Here is a 23,054-nt window from a genome sequence, read left to right on the forward strand (position 1 = left end):
GGCAGTTTGGGAGCTGGGTGTCTCAGCAATCTTTGGAAGGCAGGAGGGAGAAATGAAGTGGGTGGGGGAAGTCAGTAAAAAAAAAAAAGCTGTAATTACTCAACAGAAAGGGATTGTTAATCATTTCACAGTCATGAGGTGGCCTTGGGAGAAACATTGTTGTCTGCTGGCTTTTCCGCTGTCCTTGTATATGTCTGTTAGGAACATCGTGGTCTGATTGTCAGTGGAGCAAATTTTCACTTTCTCGAGGTGGAGAGACCATAGAAAAGCAAATTTAAGGGCTTAGGAAAAACTGCCTTTGGAAGCTCAGATTTAATATGCAGCGTCTGAGTGGGCAGTGGGCATTGATGGGGATATAGGATTGAAAACATCTTACTTTTCATAGTTTAAGAAATAACTATGACACCTCTTCGTTCTCTATTAAATATTAACTGCAGTGTGAAGCAATGACAGGGTTTTACACGAACTCTCGATTTCCTCAACCGCCTCTGGGGTAGGTATTGTTATTTTTAAATTGTTATTTATTTGTTAAACTTATTTGTAGAGATGAAGGAATCAGGAGCACTAAGAGGTAAGTTAACATGCTTAAAGACAGTAGCTACGAGTGGGAAAAGTCAGGAGATAAGGGAAATAAGTGACTGGAGCCTTGGCTGTGCCGCCATTGCTAGTCTCTTGGGCTCAGCTTAGCAGTCATACCTGTGAAGGAATTAACAGAACATCTCACTATGCTCCGGGCACTACTAAACTCGGTGATTGCCACGCTTATCACATAGCTCTCACAGCATGCCTACGAGGTAGAGACTACTATCATCCCTCTTTGACAGATGGGGAAACTGAGGCTCGGAGAATGGGCATCCAGCCCAAGTTCACACGGCAGTAATTGGTAGGTAGAGCTAGTAAATGGGAAAGTTTGGATTCAAAGCCAGGTCCCAAATTCCCGCTCCCCGCCTGCGCCTCTCCACTGCACCACCCTCTGCCACGAAGTACTCAAGTACTCGTCCGGGTCAGCGCTCTTGAATTCGGACTTTGGTGCCCGGGATGTGCCGCCTGGGGGCAGCAGGGGGTGGGGCCCACCTGGCGGAGGCCGCCCTCGCCCCGCCCCTCCCAGGCGGGGCGGTCGCGTCCACCAATCAGAGGGCGCTGGGGGCGGGCCGCGGGCGCTCCTGGTCTGGCCCGCAGTTCGAGCGGCGAGAGCGCTCGGAGACGCTTCGCGCGGCCGAGGGGAGCAAGCGGGCGCTTCAGTCTCCTTCCCCTCCCCTCCCCTGGCCTCGCCGCCTTCTCCTTCTCGCAGCCGGACCGGAACTATGTGATCCGGAAGTTCCGGTGCCATTGCTGTGTGGGGTAAACAGTAATGGCGGAGGCTGCAGCTCCCGGAACAACAGCCACACCATCAGGAGCAGGAGCGGCAGCGGCGGCGGTGGCAGCGGCCTCCCCCACCCCTATCCCCACAGTCACCTCCCCGTCCCCGGGGGCGGGGGGAGGGGGAGGCGGCAGCGGCGGCGGCTGGACCAAACAGGTCACCTGCAGGTGAGACGTTGCGCGGCCCGGCGCGGGAGCGAGGAGGGGGCTGCGGCTGTGGCGCCGGCGGCGGGCGGGTGGCCGGGAGCCGGCGGACGGGGGCCGGGGGCCGGCGTGCCGCCGCCGCCGTCGCCGTCCCCGCGGCCGCAGCGGCCTCCCCGCCCGCGCTGCGTCAACCCCCGCCGGCCGCCGAGGCCCGGGCGCGCGCGCCCTCGCTGCGGAGCCGCCGCACCGCCCGCCGCCCGCCCCGCGCCGGTTCGCGCGGCGCGCAGGGGGCGAGGTGGGGCGACTCCTCCCTGCTCCTTGTCGCCGATCCCCCCACCCGCCGCCTCCGGCCCGCAGGTTCGGGAAGGGGCGGCCGGGGTCGCCCGGAGCCGGCGTGCACCGCGGCGGGGGCCGGCGAGGCGGCCTCGCTGCCGGGTCCGGCCGCGGTGTCATCCGTTTGTAACGTCGCTCACGCCCCTTCGCCTCCGCCCCCCGCCCCACCCGGAGAAGTAGCTTTTGTTTTTTTCTTTGTATGTTTACCGAGGTCGGCGGTTCTGAGCTTTGTTTTAGAACCGAGTGCCGGGCTCCGGTCGTATTCTCCGCTTTCAATTTTACGGGTTCCTCTTCCCTTCCGCCGGCGAAATGTTTTTCTTTTGAAATCCACGCATCTTTCTTAAGGGAGCCAAAGATCTCGCTCCCGAGAGGCTTTGGTCTCGTCTGTTCTGTGAAAATTTTTTCTTTTTTTAAATAAGTGGCGGTTATACGAACGTATACACGCGTGTAAGAAATTATCGCGCTGTATCTAGTAAGGTTAGGGCATGTAATTGAATGTTCTCCTTGGATTTTTAAAAAGTGATCAGTAGAACTAGAAGCTTTTTCTTCTTTTGGTTGCAGAAATCCAACCGAAATACCAGTTTTCGCCTGGGTGGGATAGGTTATATGCAGATAAGTAACAAAAATTCTGATACAGAACTCACTGTCCTTGTATTAACAGCGAGACTGAAGCCTTCTCGGTCTTTATGCGATGCATTTAAGGAATGAATGATAAGCTTAATTACGTTTATTTTCAGTGAGGAGATGGGGAACACATAAAAGCAATTTTAGGTAGCTTCTCTTATCAGTCATCTGTAATCCTAAGGAAGGAATTAAGTGCAGTATCCCAAAAATGACAATTTAAAAATTCCTATTCATGGGGCCAGTTATTTGAGTCTCTCTTTTCTCTAAAATGCTGCAGTCGATTTATATGTGCTAGCTGAATCTTTTAAAAATAAAGGAACTAGTGCAAACTTTATATTCTCGAAGTTTTAAGCCAGTCACCTACAGCCATAGTCTACATTAATACACTGAAATTAATCTTCCTTGAGTGTGTGAATTTTTTAAAGTCCCCATACCAGGCCTCGATTTTCCCCATCATCTCTAATCTAAATATAGTCTATCCTTGAAAACCCATTACCAACCTGACATACTTATCTCATTATTATCCTGTTGTGTTTGTAACTTGAGTCCAGCTTTACATCTATGCACAGAATTCATTGTCACTTCTTACATTGAACTTTCCCTTCTGCTAGGCACTTTCTCCTCTGTTAGGTACTTTTCCCTGTTCTGTTTCCCCTTTTCTAATCCCTCACCAGTATCATTAGAATTCAGGACAGCTTACCAGGCTAATCATTCCTCTTTGCCTACCTTTAGGATCTTGGAGTTAATGAAATATCCTAGACCTGTCCTGGACCAGTGGGAATTTTTCACCCGTGAATCAGTAGATTTGTTTTTAAGAAATTACATGGCTGAGTAATCTAACATATTGAAAAAGCACTATGTAAAAGCTAGAGGCTTAGATGTGATTATTTTTTATATAAACCTGTCTGTAGCTTTTGCTTGACTGTTCCTTTTAAGTCCCAGTTAGTCGATGTTTTAGGTTTTAAAATTTGACATTGTTTTCAGTTCTAGGTACCAACATGATCTATTTTAAAATATCCATTGAACAGGAATGTCAAATATGTTATCTTTATTTCTTCTAGACTTGAGCTCTCTGAGAGCAGGGGCCCTATCTTACCATGCTATCTGTAGGGCTTTACTTGGTAGCTGGTATACTTAGTAAGTGCTGGAATTGGCGTTGATAAATCCACACTTGAATTACCCACTTATAATATGTACTAGTAAGATTCCTCTGCTTTTCATTTGTTTGTTTTTAAATCACTTGTAAATTAGCAAAGACAAAGGACTTCAGGGAACATGTGCCTATCTTTCTGGGACCACCTCACTTGTTCAGTAAATAAGTATTAGTGTCTGCAACAGGAAACAGTGCTGTGTGTTAAAAGGAATGCAGAAATGCACTGTATTCTAAATTAAATATTTTTAGTGTTGGATAGCTAAACCCCCTTTGAGGAGAGTTCAAGATAGTGATGTGTGGTAATCTTTGTGCCAGTTTCCCCCTCTGTCTAGGAATTTGACTTAGGCTATTTTCTTAAGGTAATCCTCTTAGAAGTTAGGAGTTGTTCGGATGATGGATATCTGTTTTTAATTGCTCAGGATCATCTGTATTTTCTTGTTGGTTACTATTTGCAATATTTCTCTTGAAATTCTCAGTTATTTCTGCAGCTTAAAAGAAAAAGCTAAGTGTACCTTTACCAGAGGACAGTATTATGCTGCCCCCACCAGGCCATTTTTTTGTATTTTATTAGAGGAATACTATGAAAAAGAAATACTATTGATTTTAGTTTCCTTGAGTGTTTGGGGTTCAGACAATTCATACTTAAAAACAAAGTTGTAACTTGCATATTATCATTTTTACTTACCCGTTACTTAGACACTGCATTTTCAGATCAGAGTGTTTCTACAATGGTAGGTGAGTGTTCTTTGTAGTTAAAATAGCTTAAAAAATGAAGAAAATTCTTCCAGAAAGTGTGATCTATAGTGAAATTCACTACTTGGTAACTATATAGTTTTTTGTTGTTGTTGTTGTAAGTGATGGCATTGAAAAAGTTAGCTAGCCAGGGAAAGAAAATAATTTGCTACTGGCATTGTTTTATCATGACACCTAGCTGTCTTCTACAGATTTTATTAAACAAATATATATGGAGATAAAAAGCACAACGAACCATGGTCCTTAACACCAAGAATTTACAAACTAGTTTGAGAAACAGGACTCATCAAAAATTAAATATCAAAGTAATTAACCTGTAATTTCTGTGGATCCCCAGAGAGGTTGTTATGTCTCGAGGACTGCAAGGGTGGTGTTTGGTTCTGTTGTACCTTTACGTGCTGCTGTTGGTATTTCTTGTAATGTATCTAGGAGACCATGCTTAGGTTTCCAAGAGGCACAGCAGTAAGGAGATTCTAGTCAATTATATTTGTCTTTATTACTGGACAATGTCCGCCTAGAGTCATAGAATCTTCAATGTGGAAGGAACTTTAGAAATCATATGGCCCAACCTTTCACAGAAGGCAAGCTCAGCTTGGACAGTGGCATGGGGTGAATTTGGTGGCCTTTTGGTGGTGGCATTTAAAAACAAAACAAAAGGAGTTATTTTGATTTTGGTTTTAGGGAGAAAATCTTGGAAGTGGATTGCCGTTTTCCTCTTTCTGTTATGTGCTATAAGTTACACTATCACATCAGTTAAGTCTTAGACTTAACACGGAGATGGGTTGGCACAAAGGGATTTCGGTGTGAGGAGTGTCTATAATTCTGGGTGCAGCAACCGTGTTAGTATCACTGAGAGACAGAAGGCAGGTAAAACAAACCAAAAAACCCAGATCACACATAACAAAGCACCACGTGAAGTAATGCTTAGTATTTGGCAGTAACTAATTAGGGCTTGTATTCTAGTGTTTCTGTTGATTCTGCAGTATCGGGTGCTTTTGTGTCTGCTTGAATTCCTTCAGTGATGCTCATTTCTGGAGCTTATTTCACTGCTGGATAGTTCCATTTCTCAGTTTTGTTAAGTCAGATCTATGACGTACATCCCGCATATATTCGTTTTGTCAGGAATAGTGCTGGAAAAGGTTATTCCTTTGTTCTCTGGCTAAACTCCAGTTACTTACAGTCTTCTTGTGGCAAGAGAGCTAGGTCACTTTAATGTAGTGTTTTAAAATTTAAATCTGATTCTGACAATTCCTTGTTTCACATCTTTCCATGGCTTCTTACTGCCTTAAGTTAACGTGGCTTACAGGCCCTGCAGAATCTTCTCCAGCTATCCAGCCCCATCTGTCCCAATTTTGTCCTGTTCTCTTCACTCTTGGTCATCTGCTGTGTTATGGTCTTGGCAAAAAAACGTGCTAATACGCCAATCTATTTGTTGACTTTAGTTTTCACTCTGTCATTTTGGATTCCAGAGGAAAGTGTTCACCCACCATGGATGTCAAAAAGGGGACAGTGGCATGGGTGCTGCTCAAGTGCTGAGGAGTGGTGTCAGGCTGGGTGTTAAGGTGCTCGCGTTAGGGAGTTGAGCTGCTTGAGGCAACTGCTTGACAGCTTTGAAAGCTGTTGACCTAACCTTATTTCCTTTATACTTTGTAGCAAGCAATTCCTGAAAGACTTAATTTGATGTAATGTAGAGCATCATAAACCTAAGCTCAACAATTGAATGAATGAAAATGTAGCAGAATAGGATTTAAGAAGGAGCCTAAAATTCTCCAAGTTTTGTGCCTGAGATTAGGAGTTTGCGGTCTCTAGGTAATTTTGTCAAGCCCTAAATATGTGCATCTGACTACAAACTGAACCCAAGGAAATATTGAAGGTATAGACCGGCACCTTTGTCTTGGGTTTAGAGTGAGAATGAAAGTGGTCCCACGGGATGGGACAGAAAGCAGCTGTATTCAGCGACACTATTCCAAACGAATAACTTATTTTCAGTCATGAATCCTTTATACTTTGAAGCACAGTTACACAGTAGTGGTGAGTACAATATAATTACTATGGACTTGTTCAGTCTTGTTAAGTGTTAATTTCTTTACTTTCCCTACAGGTAGTTTAGCTCAAATTTGGGTTATGTGGCCCCCAGCTTCAAAGCTTGCAGGGAGTAGCTCTGTAGTTAAGCAAAACTTCAAACCCAAGTTTGATTAAGTTAAACCTTCTGAGAGCTGAAATGAGATTATAGTTTGACTTTCTACCATGTTCTTATATTTTGTTATGGACTGCTTGCTGTATTAGGGCACTGTTAGGCTCTTGATAATTGTTTCCACCAACTTGTTATGTTCTTTCTTTGCATGTTATCCACTCTGAATATCTGTTACCCATGTGATTAGAACATTCACCTGCAAGTAATCTCTGAGTAGAACTTTCACATTTTAATTTGGGGCAACCTTCTTCAAGGCTCCTTCAGTAAATGAGAATCTATTTTCTATGTATCATTCAAATCAGTGTGTGAGTGAAATGTACTTACAGCTGTCTACCTACATCCAGGAAATGGGCACTTTTTTCTTCTACCAGCTGTATGGAAGTGCATACAGCTGGTAGAAGAAAAGCTGGTAGAGGTGTGTGTGAAGTTCTACTCACTTTTCAGGATTAAAATAAGATCCATATTACTTCCCTAATCCTGGAGTGACTAGAGAAATACTGATTGCTGCTTGCCTTATCCAACCCCTCTGATCCGCAGGTACAGATTACTTGGCCTGAGGTAAGGTCTCAAATGTGCATTTCTAGCAAATCCTGAGGCGATGGTGATTCTGGTCCAGGTCCACTTCGGACCTGCTGGTCATACTTGTTAAGAGCTGGTTTTTGGGAACCGCTGGCTAGGTATATGTGCTCCATTAAGGCAGAGGGACAGCAGTGCTAAACGAAGGAGATTAAATGATTTCCTTTGCCTCTACTTCTGCAGCAGATTTTGCTTGTATTTCTACATACAGCTTTTAAAGAATTAAAATGGTTTTCTGAAGTGAAACATGTACAGTAATCTGACGTGTTCCAGTCTCCATTGTGTCATGATTTATCTTCGTTTTTTTCTTTTTTTTCTTTTTTTAAAATAGAGCTGCCGTTATGGCTAAAGTTAGTGGAAAACAAGAAGCAGCTCCCCAGGACTGTAAAATGAGAGCAGTGGTCAGATTTAACCTGCAGAGACAAGGCTAATGACGGCCTCAAAGTTCCCATCTGGTGCCTTGACTGTAGGCAGTTTCCTGTGCCGCCAGGAGGGATAGCTTGGTGGTCAGGCCGTCTAGTTCATCTGTCTTTGTTCATTTCACATGTTTATGTAGAATAATCATAGGCTGTGTTATTAGTATCCAGTGCTACTATATTGCTCATAGACTATATACTGGTCATGAATTCTTTGAGTACTGGCTTTCGCCTTTTCTAACCCAGCTTTGGTTCTTTGCCTCACAGGTATTTCATGCATGGGGTTTGTAAGGAAGGAGATAACTGTCGCTACTCGCACGACCTCTCCGACAGCCCCTACGGTGTAGTGTGCAAGTATTTTCAGCGAGGGTACTGCATTTACGGAGACCGCTGCAGGTAAGACTTCATTTACAAATCAGTTTGGCTGTGGGGGGAGCGGATGGATTGGGAGAGGCTGGGAGGAAAAAATACAGCATCCCAATAGCTTTGTAAATAATAGATTTAAAGCAATGCTTTGAAAAGGACTCCTTAGGAATGTTAGTACGCAGACAGGACTCTATCACTTGGAAGGAATATATTATTACATTTTTTATTAAAGATGAGTTTGTAATGCAGTCCTAGTTTGTCAGTGCCTGAGGAGCAGTTCTGCCGACCTAGGGGAGTGGCGTGGCGAAGGGGTGTTCGTATGTGCCATTTCCTTTTTAAGACCAAGGATGAGGTGCTTATTTGACCAAACAGGACGGTTCAGCTGTTTTCTGTTAGTATGATTTAGGGATCATAAGCATTTGGAATAGTGTATTAAGTTCTAGTTAAGATTTGTCATTTAGCTAAATTTTCCTGAAATCCCCCCCCCCGCCCCCAGAGCTCCTAAGACTACTTAATAAAGTAAAGTTTAGGAGAAAAGGCTTCTAGAATGTCTCTAGTATCTCAATGTTAGATGAACCAAGAGGGATTAGTTATTGAGTAACCACTATCATGCATTGAATTGAATTGTTCCCATAATCCTGTTAAATTGCATTTCAGCAATAGTGTGGCTCACTCGCATGACTGTTGGCATGAGACTTTATTTAGTCCCTCACTACAAGGACTAGGTCCTTGCCACGTGGACCTTTCCCTAGGCCTACTTTAGTGTCCCTTACTGGGCAGCTAGCTTCCTCAGTGCAAGTGATTCAAGAGAGACAGGAAGGACTAAGCCACAGTGCCTTTTATGACCTAGTCTCAGAAGTCACACACTGTCACTTCCACTATATTCTGTGTATTACAAGCAAGTCACTAAGTCCAGCCCACCTTCAGGATGAGACAGATTGGGCTCCACCTTGTGAAGGGAGGAGTTGAATTTTGGACATTTTAAACCATCACATTAGGTGGGACATTTTGTCAATGTCATAGCCAAGTATGAGAAAAGAATTGGGTCAGCTATTGGGTTCAGATGCATAGAGTTCAGAAGACTTAAGAAATTATTGACGGGTGGGATGTTAATGTTAGATCATCCTACGTCTATTTTACTAGAAAATCTAGTAAGGATAGAGAAAAAGAAAGGTCATTTTCATGTAACTGTAGGAGCTCAGAAATAACCTCTGACGTCTGAATTAAATAGTCAGCTGTTTTGCTCTGGAAATATTTTTTGTTGCCATATTGCTGGAAAGGGGAGAAAATGACACAATTATACGCCTCAAAAAAAGAAAGAAACCCCAGCTATGTCTTTGTAGTCACTGTATCAATGGGGAGGGGAAGTTGGTGGTGAGCAATTCTTTGTAGTGGGGTAGCCTTCGTACGTTTTCGGGACCAGCTTAATTGTAGGGGAGCCAGGCTCCTTGACTGGTCAGTCAGTTGAGAATCCTTGTAAACTTGTCCAAGGAGAGGAGCTGAACGTTGATGAGAATGGAGACGTGACCCCAAGGTGCCCAGCAGAGACTGGAGAGTAGTCTGTGACACACTGAGGGGACATGTGGCTAGTTAACAGATTGAGGGTGCATTTCGGAGGTGGCATTTTCACCTGGTTAGACTGTGTAGGTGGGGTGAATGGGAAATGAGGTTAACTTGAAGAAATTCGAGCTCAGGCCTAGGCTCTTTGTGCCAGTTTACTTCTCGGGCAGCTTTGCCAGCCCCAAATGGCAAGCCTCGTGAGGAAGGATGGGAGCCCATCTCCAGCCTAACTCTCTTCACTGGGCTTCCTTGTGGGAGACTGAGAGTGAATGAGGTAGGCGTCCAGATTGGGGGAGGAGTTGACGCTTAGGCACATATGAGTCACTTTTTTTGTTGTTGTTCAAGTTTTCTTTATAATAAGGTTATAGCTCCTCCTTTGGGGGAATGATCCTGATTAGAACTCTTAGGGTCAAGTGAGGAGTTAGAGAAACCTGTATGCTAATAGGCTGCCTGAAAGGGAAGCTGAGTGATAATTGTTTAGGACAGGCCAATACAGGTTTTTATTACAAGAGTGATTATAGACTAGCTAAGGACAGAATCTCGTGGTCGGCTGGTTCCACAACTGCTTGCTTGCTTGTTAAAATTATACCTGAGGATTTAAACCTACTTTTCACTCTTAGGGATTTTTTAAAAAAATGTATTTATTTAAATTAGGTTCAAGTATACAGTACATTGGTTAGACATCTATATAATTCATAAAACAACCCCCCAATTGCTCCCTCCCTCCCCTGGCCCTCCACCTAGCTATCATATTAATACTAACTGCATTCCCTCTGCTGTGATAGAACTTGACCAGTTCCTTCCTCATAGAAGGAATAGTTTTTTTCAACCATTTAAAAATGTCAGAAACCGATCCCCGCTCTAGTTGGAATTGGCCTGAGGGCCTAGTTGACTGATCCCTGCTTAGGGAGGTCCATGCTTCACTGAACCATTTTTTTTTTAATCTTTAAAAAATTAAGTTTATTGGGGTAACATCGGTTAATAATATATAAGCTTCAAGTATACAGTTCTATTATACATCATCTGTATATTGATTGTGTGCTCATCACGCAGTCTAGTCACCATATACTTGACCCCTGAACCATATCTTTTAGTAAACACCTTTCAGAATTGGAGTCTTGCTTTTTCTTTCTCTTTCTTAGTTTTTACTTGTACTTTATTTTTCGTGTTGCTTACTCACAAATCTTCAGAAGCATATTTTATATAGATCTATTCTGCAGTAAGGGAATAACTTCCAAATAGACAGAGTTGAGAACATACGTTGCTTAATGTCTTTCCCTAAATTCTAGATTTTTCCCCTCAATATAATCCCTTAGAATAAAGTTGTTTTTATTTGATACACAGTTCTTTTCTGGAAGAACTCTTTAAGAAGTTAATTTATTTATAAATATAGACTTTCTAGTTAACTAATATTCTGTGCTTTCAACAGTTTTATAATATCTTGTTGATTCCTTGATACATTTACCTTGAAACCAAAATGCACTTCTTTCAAAAATATCATAGTAGTTGCAATTCGATAATTAGATGGTGATGAGCTTTCTAGTCCTGATAAGTAGTTTCTGAGTCGTTTACCCTGAAATACTTAAATGAATACAGCAAAGGAGAAAGAGAACCAGAATATTGGTGTCATCTGTTTCTTAAACCCTAAGTGCATCTTGACATTTAATGTCTTTTTAATTTTTTAAATTTAAGCCTTTAACTTAAAGGCTGTGAAAAATAAAATTTTTCTGAAACGCCCTTTCAAACCAGGGCATTACTTTATCCGAAAAGTGAGGATTTGGGTCTAGCTTTATGAGGTCCCCCAGGGCTCTAACATAAACTTGAGCAGTGCTGTCCAGTAGCTGTTTGTGCAGTGAGGAAACGCGCTCTGTACTGCCGTCTGAGATGGTAACCGCTAGTGACGTGTGGATCTTGCACACCTGAAAATGCGACTAGTGCAAGGACCAAGGAAGAGTTTTCAGTTTTACTTAGGTATAGATAATAGCTGGGTATGGCCAGTGGCTGCGGTCTTATACAGAGCAGCTTAAGTCACAGACCTAGGACACCACTTACCTGATGATTACATCTATGTCACCTCTAATGCAATGACAGACTCCTTCAGGTTTTTGATCAAGTGAGGTGGTAAAAGTGAAAACATGTTCATGATAGTACCTTCCCCTCACTCAGCTCGCCTGCTTCCAGTTCGTGCAATAAAATGCACTGGGTCCTGTTAACTGAGAGCAGGACGCTTAGATTATTTGTACTGCAAAGCCAAGTACGTTGCCAAATGCTTAAGAATAGGAGTGTGAAGACTTGAGATATGATAAAAATCAGCTCAGCAATCCTTTGCTATAAGCTAAAGGGCAATCTTGAGTTGAGTTTCACTTTTTTAAGATGTAGGCACAGACACCTGTAACACAGATGGCCCAGGGTTAGCTTTGCCCAATAACTGTAAGAACTGCTAGGTTCACACTATAAGATACAATAGTGTAGATTTACTGCATATATCATTTATTGTGTCTGGGTGAATCTCAGCATAAAATGCTCAAAAGAGCTGTTAGGATTTTCTCAGGGATAAAATTGCTTTCTTGAAGGAAGTAGTTTTTCTATTTAGTTGGAGAAGTGGTTTAATGATAATCTTACAGATGAAAAGGAATAAAAAAATATATAAGTTAAGAATTTGGAAAAGAGAGTAATTAAGTGAATGAATGGATATAGGAAAAGAAAATATGTGTATTTTGTAAATATTGTCTCCCCTTTTTCCTAAGGGGAGCAGTTGGGTAAAATGTTCCACTTTTCTGCTTGTGAATTTGAGTGTCAGCCTTGCTTTGTTCAATCAGTCGGTTTTGGCTGCACAGTCTCTTTAGCTGAGTTGCCATGGGAACTGAAGATTGGGAACTACCTGAAACTCTTAAATAGATTGGAATTTGAAGGGAAATAGATGGTCTACAGCAGGAGTGGGCAAACTGGCCTGTAGGCCAGCGGTCCCCAACTTTTCTGGCACAAGAGACCAGCGCTCCTTTGAGAATCTAATGCCTGATGATTGGAGGCGGAGCTGAGGCATTGATGCTAGCGCTGGGGAGCGGATGCAGATACAGATGAAGCTTTGCTCGCCTGCTGTGCTGACCTGTACCTGTCCCGGCCCGAGAGTTGGGGACCGATGCTGTAGGCCAAACCTGGCCCAAACTGTTTTTGTAACTTTTTATTAGAGCACTGCCACACATAGTCACTTAAATAATGCTTGCGGCTGCTTTTGAACAATAAGTGCAGAGCCAATTAAGTGACATTGACCAGTGTGATCTACAGAGCCTAAAATAGTTAATATATTTGACCTTTTAAAGTTTTCTCTCCCCTGTTCATGGCCTTGCTACAACTCACAGTGCGGGCCTTAGACTAGCAGTAGGAGCCTTACACGGGGGCCAGTTAGACACGCAGAATCAGGCCCCACTCTTGACTTAAGACCGTGGGTTATCTGCCTTTAACAATTTCCCAAATGATTCGCATGCACAGTGGTTTGAAAAGAGCCCCCAAGGACAGGATCAGAGAATGTATGTACCATCTAGAGGGGTCTAGTTAGACGATGGCTACTTACATTTTTTTTTTTTTTTTTTTTAAGATATGAACATAGCAAGCCATTGAAACAGGAAGAAGCGTCGGCTACAGATATAACTGCAAAATCATCCCTTGCTGCTTCCTCAAGTCTCTCATCAGTGGGACCGACAGTTGAAATGAATACGGGCGAGGCTGAGTCAAGAAATTCAAACTTTGCAACTGTAGGAGCAGGTTCAGAAGACTGGGTGAACGCCATCGAGTTCGTTCCTGGGCAGCCCTACTGTGGCCGGAGTGAGTATTTTGAAGAATGAAAATGATGAGCAGTTCATCAGTTAGCTGAGTTTTCACATTTAGCCTAATCTTAACACTTGATTGGGTTATGTGAGACTTACAATGTGAAAGAAACTTTGAATTTAGAATGTTTTGAAAAACTGAAGCCTCTTTTTCCATCAGTACAAATACACAAGAAATAACACAAAAAGGTTTCTCCCCTTCTTTTTACAATCTTAATCGTGGACATATCAGCATTAGAAAAGTTCATTTCTTTCAAGAGTAAGGAAATTAGCTCAGTAGTCTGTTTTGCAGTTTAATTGGAGTTTTTTTCAGTTAGGTCCTCAATTAACCATACAGTTTTTGCACCGTATCCATTTTGGACCTTTACCACCCTCCTAAATGTTTGCAGCCGCCCCTCCCTGCACTGAAGCGCCCCTGCCGGGCCCAGTGGCCGAGGAGGACTCGGCGAAGGAGCGGACGGCCGTGGAGACGAAGCAGCAGCTCTGCCCCTACGCCGCGGTGGGAGAATGCCGGTACGGCGAGAACTGCGTGTACCTCCACGGCGACTCCTGTGACATGTGTGGGCTGCAGGTCCTCCACCCAGTGGACGCCGCTCAGCGGTCACAACACATAAAAGTAAGTCTTGGGGAGGCGGTGCGGCATCGGGCATGGGCACCGTTTTCCCTTCCACAGCTCTGCTGGTTTGGTGGAGTGAATGGCTATCAATAAGGAGGGATATTTCCTTTCCTGGGTTTATCAAGAAAGCATGCTGTTAGGACCCCAGACTATGGGCTTTTTTTTCTTTTCCTTTCTTTTCTTTTTTTAAGTAATAGCCTTTCCAAGATGTCCATTTCATTGGCTTTTAATATATTTATAGGACTGTGCAAGCATTCCCACTATTCTGTCTAATTTTAGGGCATTTTCATCATCCCAGAAAGTAAGCCCATACCCATTAGCTTACTTTCCATTCTACATTTCGCCAGCTCTTGGCAACAACTAATCTACTTTCTGTTCATGGATTTGCCTATTCCAGAAATTTCATATGAGTGGAATCGCGTGTGGCCTTTTATGACTGGCTAAAACAGCATAATATTTTCAAGATTGATTCACATCATGTGTATCTGTCCTTTATTCCTTTTTATGGCTGAATAATAATCCACCATATGGCTAGGCCAGTTTGTTTTTCCATTCATTAGTTGATGGACATTTGGATTGTCTTACCTTTTGGTTATGATGAATAATGCCATGAACATTCACGTAAAAATTTTTGTCAGCATATAGACATATATAGTACTCTTCCTTGGAATAGGGGTGCTGTGCTTAGCATTGCGAGCGTCTGCCACACTCCGTAGCGGCTGCACCGTTCTACATTCCCAGCAGCAGAGAATGAGGGTTTCAGAGTATGGTTTTGAGCCATTTGCAGCATGAATTTTTTTGTTGAAGACATTGTATTACAAACCTTATGTTTATTGGGAGCAAATTTTACTAGTCAGTATTCTCTCTTTAGTAAAAATTAACTGGATTGTTGGGCGACGAAGCGCCTGGTATGAGGTTGACATAGTTATACCTTGAATCCTATCTCTCAGCGTATTGTGAGTTGAACCGGGTTACAGCCCTGTAAGGCTTTTATCTGTGTTCCTGTGTAGGGGATTGTAGTGCCCACCTCTGAGGAGTGTTTCAAAAAGGGTTTAGGAAAAAGATAAAATATTTTAAAATGTGGTTATGTGGGGTTATGGGTAAATTGATTAAAAAAATGTGTAATGTTATGTCAGTTATACTTCAATTAATATATCTATACAGTTATACCTCAATTAAATTGTCTATACAAAAACTTGTGCATGAATGTTCATAGAGGCATTATTTATAATAGCCCCAAAGTGGAAACAGCCGAAATGTTTGTCACCTGATGAATGGGTAAGTTGTGGTATAGCCATACAATGGAATTTTACTCAGCAATAAAAGGAAATGAAATACTGATATCCTACATAGATAACCTCGAAAATGTGCTAATTGAACAAAGCCAGTCACAAAAGGTTACATATTTATATGAAATGTACGGAATAAGCAAATCTATAGATTAGTAGCTACCTAGAACTGGGGGGCGGGGGGGACAGGTTCAGTGGGAAATGAGTGACTGCGTATGAGGTTCCTCATTGGGGAATGAAAATGTTCTAATGTTGATTGTGGCGAAGGTCACATGACTCTGCGTGTGCACCCACAACCATTTAACTGCACTTTGAATGAATTACATATTTATATTATATTATGTTTATATTATATAATTATACAATATAATTGAATTATATCTCAAGCTGTTTTGTTTGTTTGTTTGTTTTTAATGTGAAATTATGTACCTGGCACCTCATTGTCACCTGATGTTGCTTTCCTTTACCCTTATTTTCTGACAGGTTATAAATTAGGGCCTTAATCCTAATTGCATTTTCCATCTAGAAACTAGAAAATCATCAAACTTACTATGAAAGACTGTCCTGAATGAGGATAACAGCAAGGGGTTGAGCTGCAGGATCGAGAAAATTGGGTGCTTTTTCAGTCCCTGAAGTTGAGTCCCCATAGTTTGACTTTACATCCCCAAATGTCAGTGCACCTGTACTCGCTGTGAACAGAGCTGCTGCTAACGCCACCTTGGGAACATTATCTTTTCAGCCGACTCTCATTCTCTTAACATGAGTCATTAATTCTACCAAGTGACGCCTTTCATCGCTCGGTGACTTGACTGCACTTATCTTCGCTTTTTCTAGTCCTGCATTGAGGCCCATGAGAAGGACATGGAGCTCTCGTTTGCCGTCCAGCGCAGCAAGGACATGGTGTGTGGGATCTGCATGGAGGTGGTCTACGAGAAAGCCAACCCCAGCGAGCGCCGCTTCGGCATCCTCTCCAACTGCAACCACACCTACTGTCTCAAGTGCATTCGCAAGTGGAGGAGTGCTAAGCAATTTGAGAGCAAGATCATAAAGTGAGGCTCCTCCCCATCTCCGTTTGTGCTTTCTATTTCGGGGAAGAATTTAGTATCTTGTGCCAACTTTCAACCAGATGGACCGCATTTAAATGCATGCATTTTACCTTGAAACTGGGGTATTTCTCCTAATTGGGATTTCTTTGTATTTCAGCTAGCTTCTAGGTTAGTTGGTATATCTACTTTTATTTGAATGAGGAAACCCTATGTATCAGTTAGTAGAACCTTCGTGCTTTTTCTGAGGAGATTGTGTTTAACGGATTAGCCGGTTTAGGCTCGGTGAACAAACTTACCTAGCTCTGAATGTATGTTTCCTGACGTTTTACATTTTTCACTTTCCTATTCCATCCATTAAGCTAGCCAATAATTCACCATCCTTTAAAGATTGTTCTCATAACTGAACAAAAACGACATAACCTAAACAGAGCAAAGTTACAAGAAATAAATTTATTTAAACGAAAGAAAAAGGAGTCTGTGTGAAATGTCTCTTTTTGTTTTGTTTTTTGTTTTTCGTTTTGTTTTTTTACCTAAGTTAACTTTTTTTTTTTTTTTTAAATGAACTGCTGGCTAGCCATTGAGTTGAATTTATAAAGGAGTTTGTCTTGCCTCAGAAAGGTGGTCAGTTGTGTGACTGTGTGGAGCCCTTTCCGGAGGTGCCCGCCTGCCCTTCAGTTAAGTCTTTAAGTCTGGAGGCGACACACCAGGGTGTGTCCTTGAAGAGTGGGCCCGTGGAGGGGAATTTGCACTGCAGCCTGTTCATTGTTTCCCAGGTCCTGCCCAGAATGCCGGATCACATCTAACTTTGTCATTCCAAGTGAGTACTGGGTGGAGGAGAAAGAAGAGAAGCAGAAACTCATTCAGAAATACAAGGAGGCGATGAGGTATGAGCACTGCAGCCTTTTCTCAAGCCGAGATCCCAGCGGAGCTTGGGTTCACTTCGAAAAGAACAGTGCTGCATTCCACACTCCTACCTCCTTCCTACCCTTTCTTTTACTTCCCAGTACAGTTTATTTTGCCGCCCCTGGTAATACTTACCTATTATGTGTCCCGCTGTATATAACACAGTCCTTGGGGAGCGTGCCAAGGGCTGCGTCATGACGAGGTCTGTACTCTCTCTCTCTGCCGGATCTGCGGTACCAGGGCTGCCAGACAGCGTAGACTTGAACAGAGTGTCCGTCTGTGGTAGTTAGCGTTCCATGCGTTGGCGCACACACGTTAAGGGCACACTTGGGGCGGGCTGTAAACTGACGTGCTGGCTCTATCCCTACCTGTTTAGAGAAACCCCGGATGATAGTGGAATACAGACCTGAAATCCACTGTGAATAAGGGTTGCGATATTTTCCTTTCCAGCAACAAGGCGTGCAGGTATTTTGATGAAGGCCGTGGGAGCTGCCCATTTGGAGGGAACTGTTTTTACAAGCATGCGTACCCTGATGGCCGTAGAGAGGAGCCACAGAGACAGAAAGTGGGAACATCAAGCAGATACCGGGTAACTCTCACTATTTTTTTAAAAGAGGGGAAATGCCACGCTATCCGTTGCGTCCCGCACAGAGTGGGGAAGGGACGCAACTCAGGTCTGGGAGCGAGACTAGGATATTGACGGAGGAAACCCGTCTCAGAGAACTGGGCGGGATGTGAAAGGAAAAAATAGAATGCTTAACGCCCTAGGCTAAAGTGTTTGCAGCGAGTGCCCAGAGGGGAGGCATTGGTGAGGTGGAAGCCCTAAATGCGAAGTCTGGTTCGTCATGCCCTCTGGTGTGCTGGACGCGTTGCCTTAGAAACAAGAGACTAGAAGATGCCACTCAACAGTGCCATCCCTATCACGGCCTTGTTTTTTACAGGCCCAACGAAGGAACCACTTCTGGGAGCTCATTGAGGAAAGAGAGAACAGCAACCCCTTTGACAACGAGGAAGAAGAGGTGGTCACCTTTGAGCTGGGCGAGATGTTGCTTATGCTTTTGGCTGCAGGTGGGGACGACGACCTGACAGACTCTGAAGACGAGTGGGACTTGTTTCATGATGAGCTGGAAGATTTTTATGACTTGGATCTATAGCAGCTTTGTGTGGCCTGTGAACTGGTCTGCTGAGCCTCAGACAGTAGCTGTCCGTGTGGTGGTGTGGCAGTGCCCGCGTCTCTCCTGGGCAGGCCTGTCAACTCCAGGTGCTGTCATCGTCATTTTTACCCAGGGCCTGTCTTCTCTCAATCCCTCACCTTTTCCCGACAAGTGTGTTGTTTTCTCTGTTTAAAAAAGTTACAAAAATAAATCTTAAAGTTAGTTTTTTTTGTAACATGAATTTAACTGTCAGACAGTTAGTGTAGATTTGTTGTGTCATCTGTTTTCAGCCAGATTCACACAGTTCTAACTAAGGTAGTGTTTATGGACTTTCCACACTCGTTTTGAGGACCCCAGATTCTGAAGTAACAGCATCGGGCCTGCTTTGGGGTCCAGGAAGAGGGATGCTGGATGGAGGCTCTGAACTGAGGCGAGGAACCTGCTGCCACAGACTTGAGAGATGGATACTGGAGGTTTCTGGTCAGATCTGCACACCTGTGTTTTTATATCTGCTCCCTAGGATCCCCACCTCATGCTCTTGTTCTGTGGTTTTTGGTCTCTTGTTTGATTGCACAGAAGTAATAACTACTGGGTAACCAAGTGCGAATGTGTCGAGATTTCTACTGTATTTAGTATGATAGGAAGATTGTGAGAGACGCATATAAAAGAGACAGTGGCAGAAGAAATGCGGAGTTGGACGTTGACTCAAGGGCTGGTCGACTGGGCGTGTGTGCGTGAGTGTGGCGAGCGCCTGCCTGCATAGATGCAGTGTTAGCCTTAGCGGGAAACCTGGGTTTAGTGGGTTCAGCCTTTCGATCTTACGAGACACAGCAGTATGTTGGCAGCTGTTCACAGAGCAGTGCTTGTCTGTCTGTCTGTCTGTCTTTCTGTCTGTCTAGAGAAATGGGATTGGCCACAGAGGTTAAAACGGCCTGGTTATCCCATAGATTACCACAAACTGGGTCTTGGATACGCAGTTGTATTTAATGTTTAATGATCTAGCCTTTCCGGTCCAGGCACTTTTTGACAAACTTTGTCCTCATTTGAGGGGTTTTGTTGTTGGGAATTGTGTTTGTTTTTGTGGGTATTTGTCTCATTCCATCCCTGAGCTCTGCAGGTAGACAGATGTGATTCAAAACTTACGTTCTAAACTGTTCCTTGTAGCGGAGTCACTGGTTTGCAGTTACAAGTCAAGCTTTCCCACTAAGGGGGGGAGGGGGTGGTAACAATTAAGTTGTTAGAAGACTTCCTTGATTGGAAATTTTAGCTCTGAGTTTTGTTGCTCTGTTTCCTGAAAAATAACTTGGAGATGCTCCTGAGTTGTCGCATCCACTGCTTTGAGTCCTCGGATCCCATCCATTCTTTCACTTAAAGAGAAAACAAGTAATTGTTACAGAGGTCTCTGTATTTTACAGCTGCCCTTTTGTAAGAAGCACTTTTCCCAAATAAAACAATAAAAAAGCTGTAAGTTGTCTCTCCGTTTTGTCTTGCGTAATGTGCAGTTTGAAATATGCCATAGTGTTTATATCCTTCATCGACTCTGATCAGTTCATTGCTCAGTCAAATTTCTGTGGCTGTAGTTTCATTGAGAAAAGCGACACCCTTCCTAAAACGTCTAGCCTGCTGAGAAGGCTTTGAGAGAGAAAGAGGGAAACCTCGCCAGCTGGGATCATCAAACTTTTCTGTACTAGAACTTGTAAAAACTAGCGCTTAGGCCGCCTTTATCGGCCAAAGGCACCGCCAGTTTTCTGCTGACATGCGCATGTACTTCGTACCCTCGAGTAACAGGTAGGTTACAATATGTTGTATTTTGAAGGGTATTTTTCTTCCTAATTCTATGAACTGATATTAATAACCATTTTGGCACTCCTTTGGAAGACCTTTGGTAACCTTTGTGCAGTGCTTATTTGTGAAAATATTGCTGCTTAATTTTAATAAGTAGTTAAGAATTTATGCTTTTGAAAGTGTTTCCACATCTAGGAATTGTGTATGTTGTGACTTTATTGTCATGGTAACAGCTGTAGCTTCACTGAGCAGTCTTTATATAATAAGCTCGTGTGCCAGCTGTGCCCTTCTAGAAATGTCAGAAGTCTACCTTTAGCAGCTGCTACTGATGAGGCTGAGCTGGGATCTGAGTGGGGAGGGGGACTTGAAAGCCTCAGCTCCTCCGTGTCTGGGAACTAGGAGGAGGTCTCAGTAGCTGCCCTGTTGGCACATCCTGAGTCACCGCGGGGAGACTGATCTAAGCTTTGACCCAGGTGGTGATAAGCACTTCTGGAGCGTGGGTAGATTGGTTTGGAGCAAGCGCGCCTCGCGTCTCCGGGGAGGCAGTGGAAGTCCGTGTTCCACGTATTAGCCAGTCCATAATGCATGTGGCGACCCCGCCACTGTCTGCATTGACTGTGAGCTCTAAGGTGTGGGCGACCAACAAGGATGGTGAGACTCCTCACTTCCTCTTTTGGCAAAACTACTGTCTCAGCCTCCCTCCCGCCACCACACACAGTAATGTTTACAACTGTGACCAACGCCTGTGGACATACATACACGTCTCCCGGGTTTTAAAAAAGTTAGGGGAAAAGCAGCAAATACCACCAGAGGTTTTGGGGAGGGCGGGGGCATGTTGAAGGTGTTGGTGGTCATTATTTGTGCCGTTCCCCAGGCTCCCGAGGCTCTGCCTTCTGGGTGCGAGTTGCAAAACCCATCCGGGCTCCTGATGGAATGTGAGGAGGAGGTGGCATATTTCCATGCAAAAGAACCAGTCTTAATCTCATTCTCCCCTTTTCCAGGGGAGATCATTTCTGAGAGGACAGGTAGAGCAAAACGCTCGACTGTTCCCTGAGGGACAAAATTTTTGATTTTTATCTATTTTTTTTATTTACACCTACAGCACCTGGTCTTCCTAGGTGGTCTCTCATCTAAGTACTAACCAGGCCCAACCTGGCTTAGCTACCGAGATCAGACATCGGGTCTGTTCAGGGTGACATGGCCATAGACCATGGCTCCACTGGAGCATGAACCCAGGACCTTCTGCGTGTAAAGCGGACGTGCTAACTGCTGCGCTATGGAACCACGTCTGAGATTTCAGATCTTTTCGTTGTCATAGCACAACGGCCTACCTTATGTTGAGGCCATTTATTGAAAACTCATAAGCACGACTAAATTAAAAACTTAAAATATACTGAATTATTTTAATAGCATATTTTTAGATATCGCTATTCAAGGTAATAACATTGTGATTAAATTGTATTGAGCAAACTTATGGTTTAAAATCACTACGTGGTATAGAGACGTTAGAAAAACATTACACACACTCGCTTTTCTGCCTACCTGTCCTTCGATAATATTCCTAAGGGAAATATGTATACTTTTTTTTTTTTTAGAAGAATGCAGCTGTGCTGTAGTAGTTAAATGTGTCAGAAGCATTTAAATAGTTATAAATAGGGAGCCTAGAAGATAAGTTTTTAAATAGCCCTCAAACCCTAGAAGCAGTTTCTGAGGGGTTCATTAGGCTGAGTGGCAAAGAGATAGTCTTCTACGTGGGAAAATTTACAAAACAGTAAAAACCCTTTGTAAGTTTTATCCGAAGTGATTAACGCAGTTATCAGTGTCTCTGCAGTGTTGTGTGTTATTAGTTTCCATAGTGTCTGGGACTTATTTCACATTTTAGATAAAGAAGTGCTCTGTCGTAAGTCATTTTCACCAAGTGCTTATTTCTTTGCATTGAATGGCAGGAAGAGATTCTATGCCGATAACAGAAAATATCTTAAGATCTGACTTCGCTGAAATGCACCAGGTCTTTCTTGCAGCTCCCTTATCGGTGCATAGCATAGAAGAGATACGCTAGGTGGTGTTTGAACAGAAAAAAGTATTTTTAGGTTCAAGTGAAGCACTGTTTCCTTTTAATCAAAAGCAGATTCCCCTCAGTAAGTAACTTAGAAATTGACTTCCGGAAGGCTGTACCTGCTCCTGTCTCTGTCAACAGTCGGTATAATCTCAAATATAAAACAATTTGTAAGAAAGACTTGTTTAAAGGAAGACTCATTTCAGATGATGAATGTGCCCTCATAGAAAGGGCGTGTTTTGTTTGTACCTAACGTAGATGCAGGTGCAGCCACTCACTTCCCTCCCCTACCCTTGCCTTCCGTGTTAAAACTGTTAATGGATCACGTTTCTGACAAGATGAAGGTAACCGTTCGCTTTACAGATACTCGCGTCTCTGCCACACACCGCGCCAGCACCGGAGATGCTGTGAGCGCGGAGGCAGCAAAATCTGCTCATCCAAGCAGTCCACGGGATCCCCGCCACTTCCCAGGCTGCTTCGTACACTTCCGTTGGTGCCACGTGACTCGGACCAGCTGCTGCATGCCTCCCTCATCCCTCCTGCCAGGGGGATGCGGGAAACCACGTGGCTACAATGTGGGGGGATCTCTGTCCTGATTTAAAACTAACCACCGCTTATTGCACGCACACAGTGTGCCGGGCCCTGTGCTCGGCATTTCAGTCAGGTCTCGTTTAATCCTTACAGCACCCCGAGGTAAGTCATATCTCTGATTTACACAAGACGAGACTGAAATTGAGGTGAAGTCATTGGCCTGTGTTTTCACGGCTGATAAGCTAGCTGTAGATCAGGCTCCAACCTTGGTCCTTGTGATTAGAGGCCAGACTCGAGTAGACCGCGCCTTGTGCAGTGGACGTCATCCTCGTTCTAGCAAAAGTGTGTGGCCAAGGGTCACCAGTGTTGTCC

General features: G+C 43.7%; 1 protein-coding gene across 1 annotated transcript; it reads left to right on the forward strand.

Moving 5' to 3' along the window:
- Nucleotides 1-1,184: 1,184 nt before the first annotated feature.
- Nucleotides 1,185-19,778, forward strand: MKRN1 (makorin ring finger protein 1). Its single transcript, XM_016133022.2, has 8 exons — nucleotides 1,185-1,527; nucleotides 7,820-7,948; nucleotides 13,074-13,300; nucleotides 13,692-13,918; nucleotides 16,042-16,256; nucleotides 17,027-17,137; nucleotides 17,607-17,745; nucleotides 18,098-19,778. Exons 1-8 carry the CDS (start codon nucleotides 1,352-1,354, stop codon nucleotides 18,308-18,310), a joined length of 1,437 nt encoding a protein of 478 aa, XP_015988508.1. The 5' UTR covers nucleotides 1,185-1,351; the 3' UTR covers nucleotides 18,311-19,778.
- The last annotated feature ends 3,276 nt before the right edge of the window (nucleotides 19,779-23,054 follow it).

This window comes from Rousettus aegyptiacus, unplaced genomic scaffold (genome assembly GCF_014176215.1).
Source record: "Rousettus aegyptiacus isolate mRouAeg1 unplaced genomic scaffold, mRouAeg1.p scaffold_m13_p_13, whole genome shotgun sequence".
In the NCBI taxonomy this organism is placed as follows: domain Eukaryota; kingdom Metazoa; phylum Chordata; class Mammalia; order Chiroptera; family Pteropodidae; genus Rousettus; species Rousettus aegyptiacus.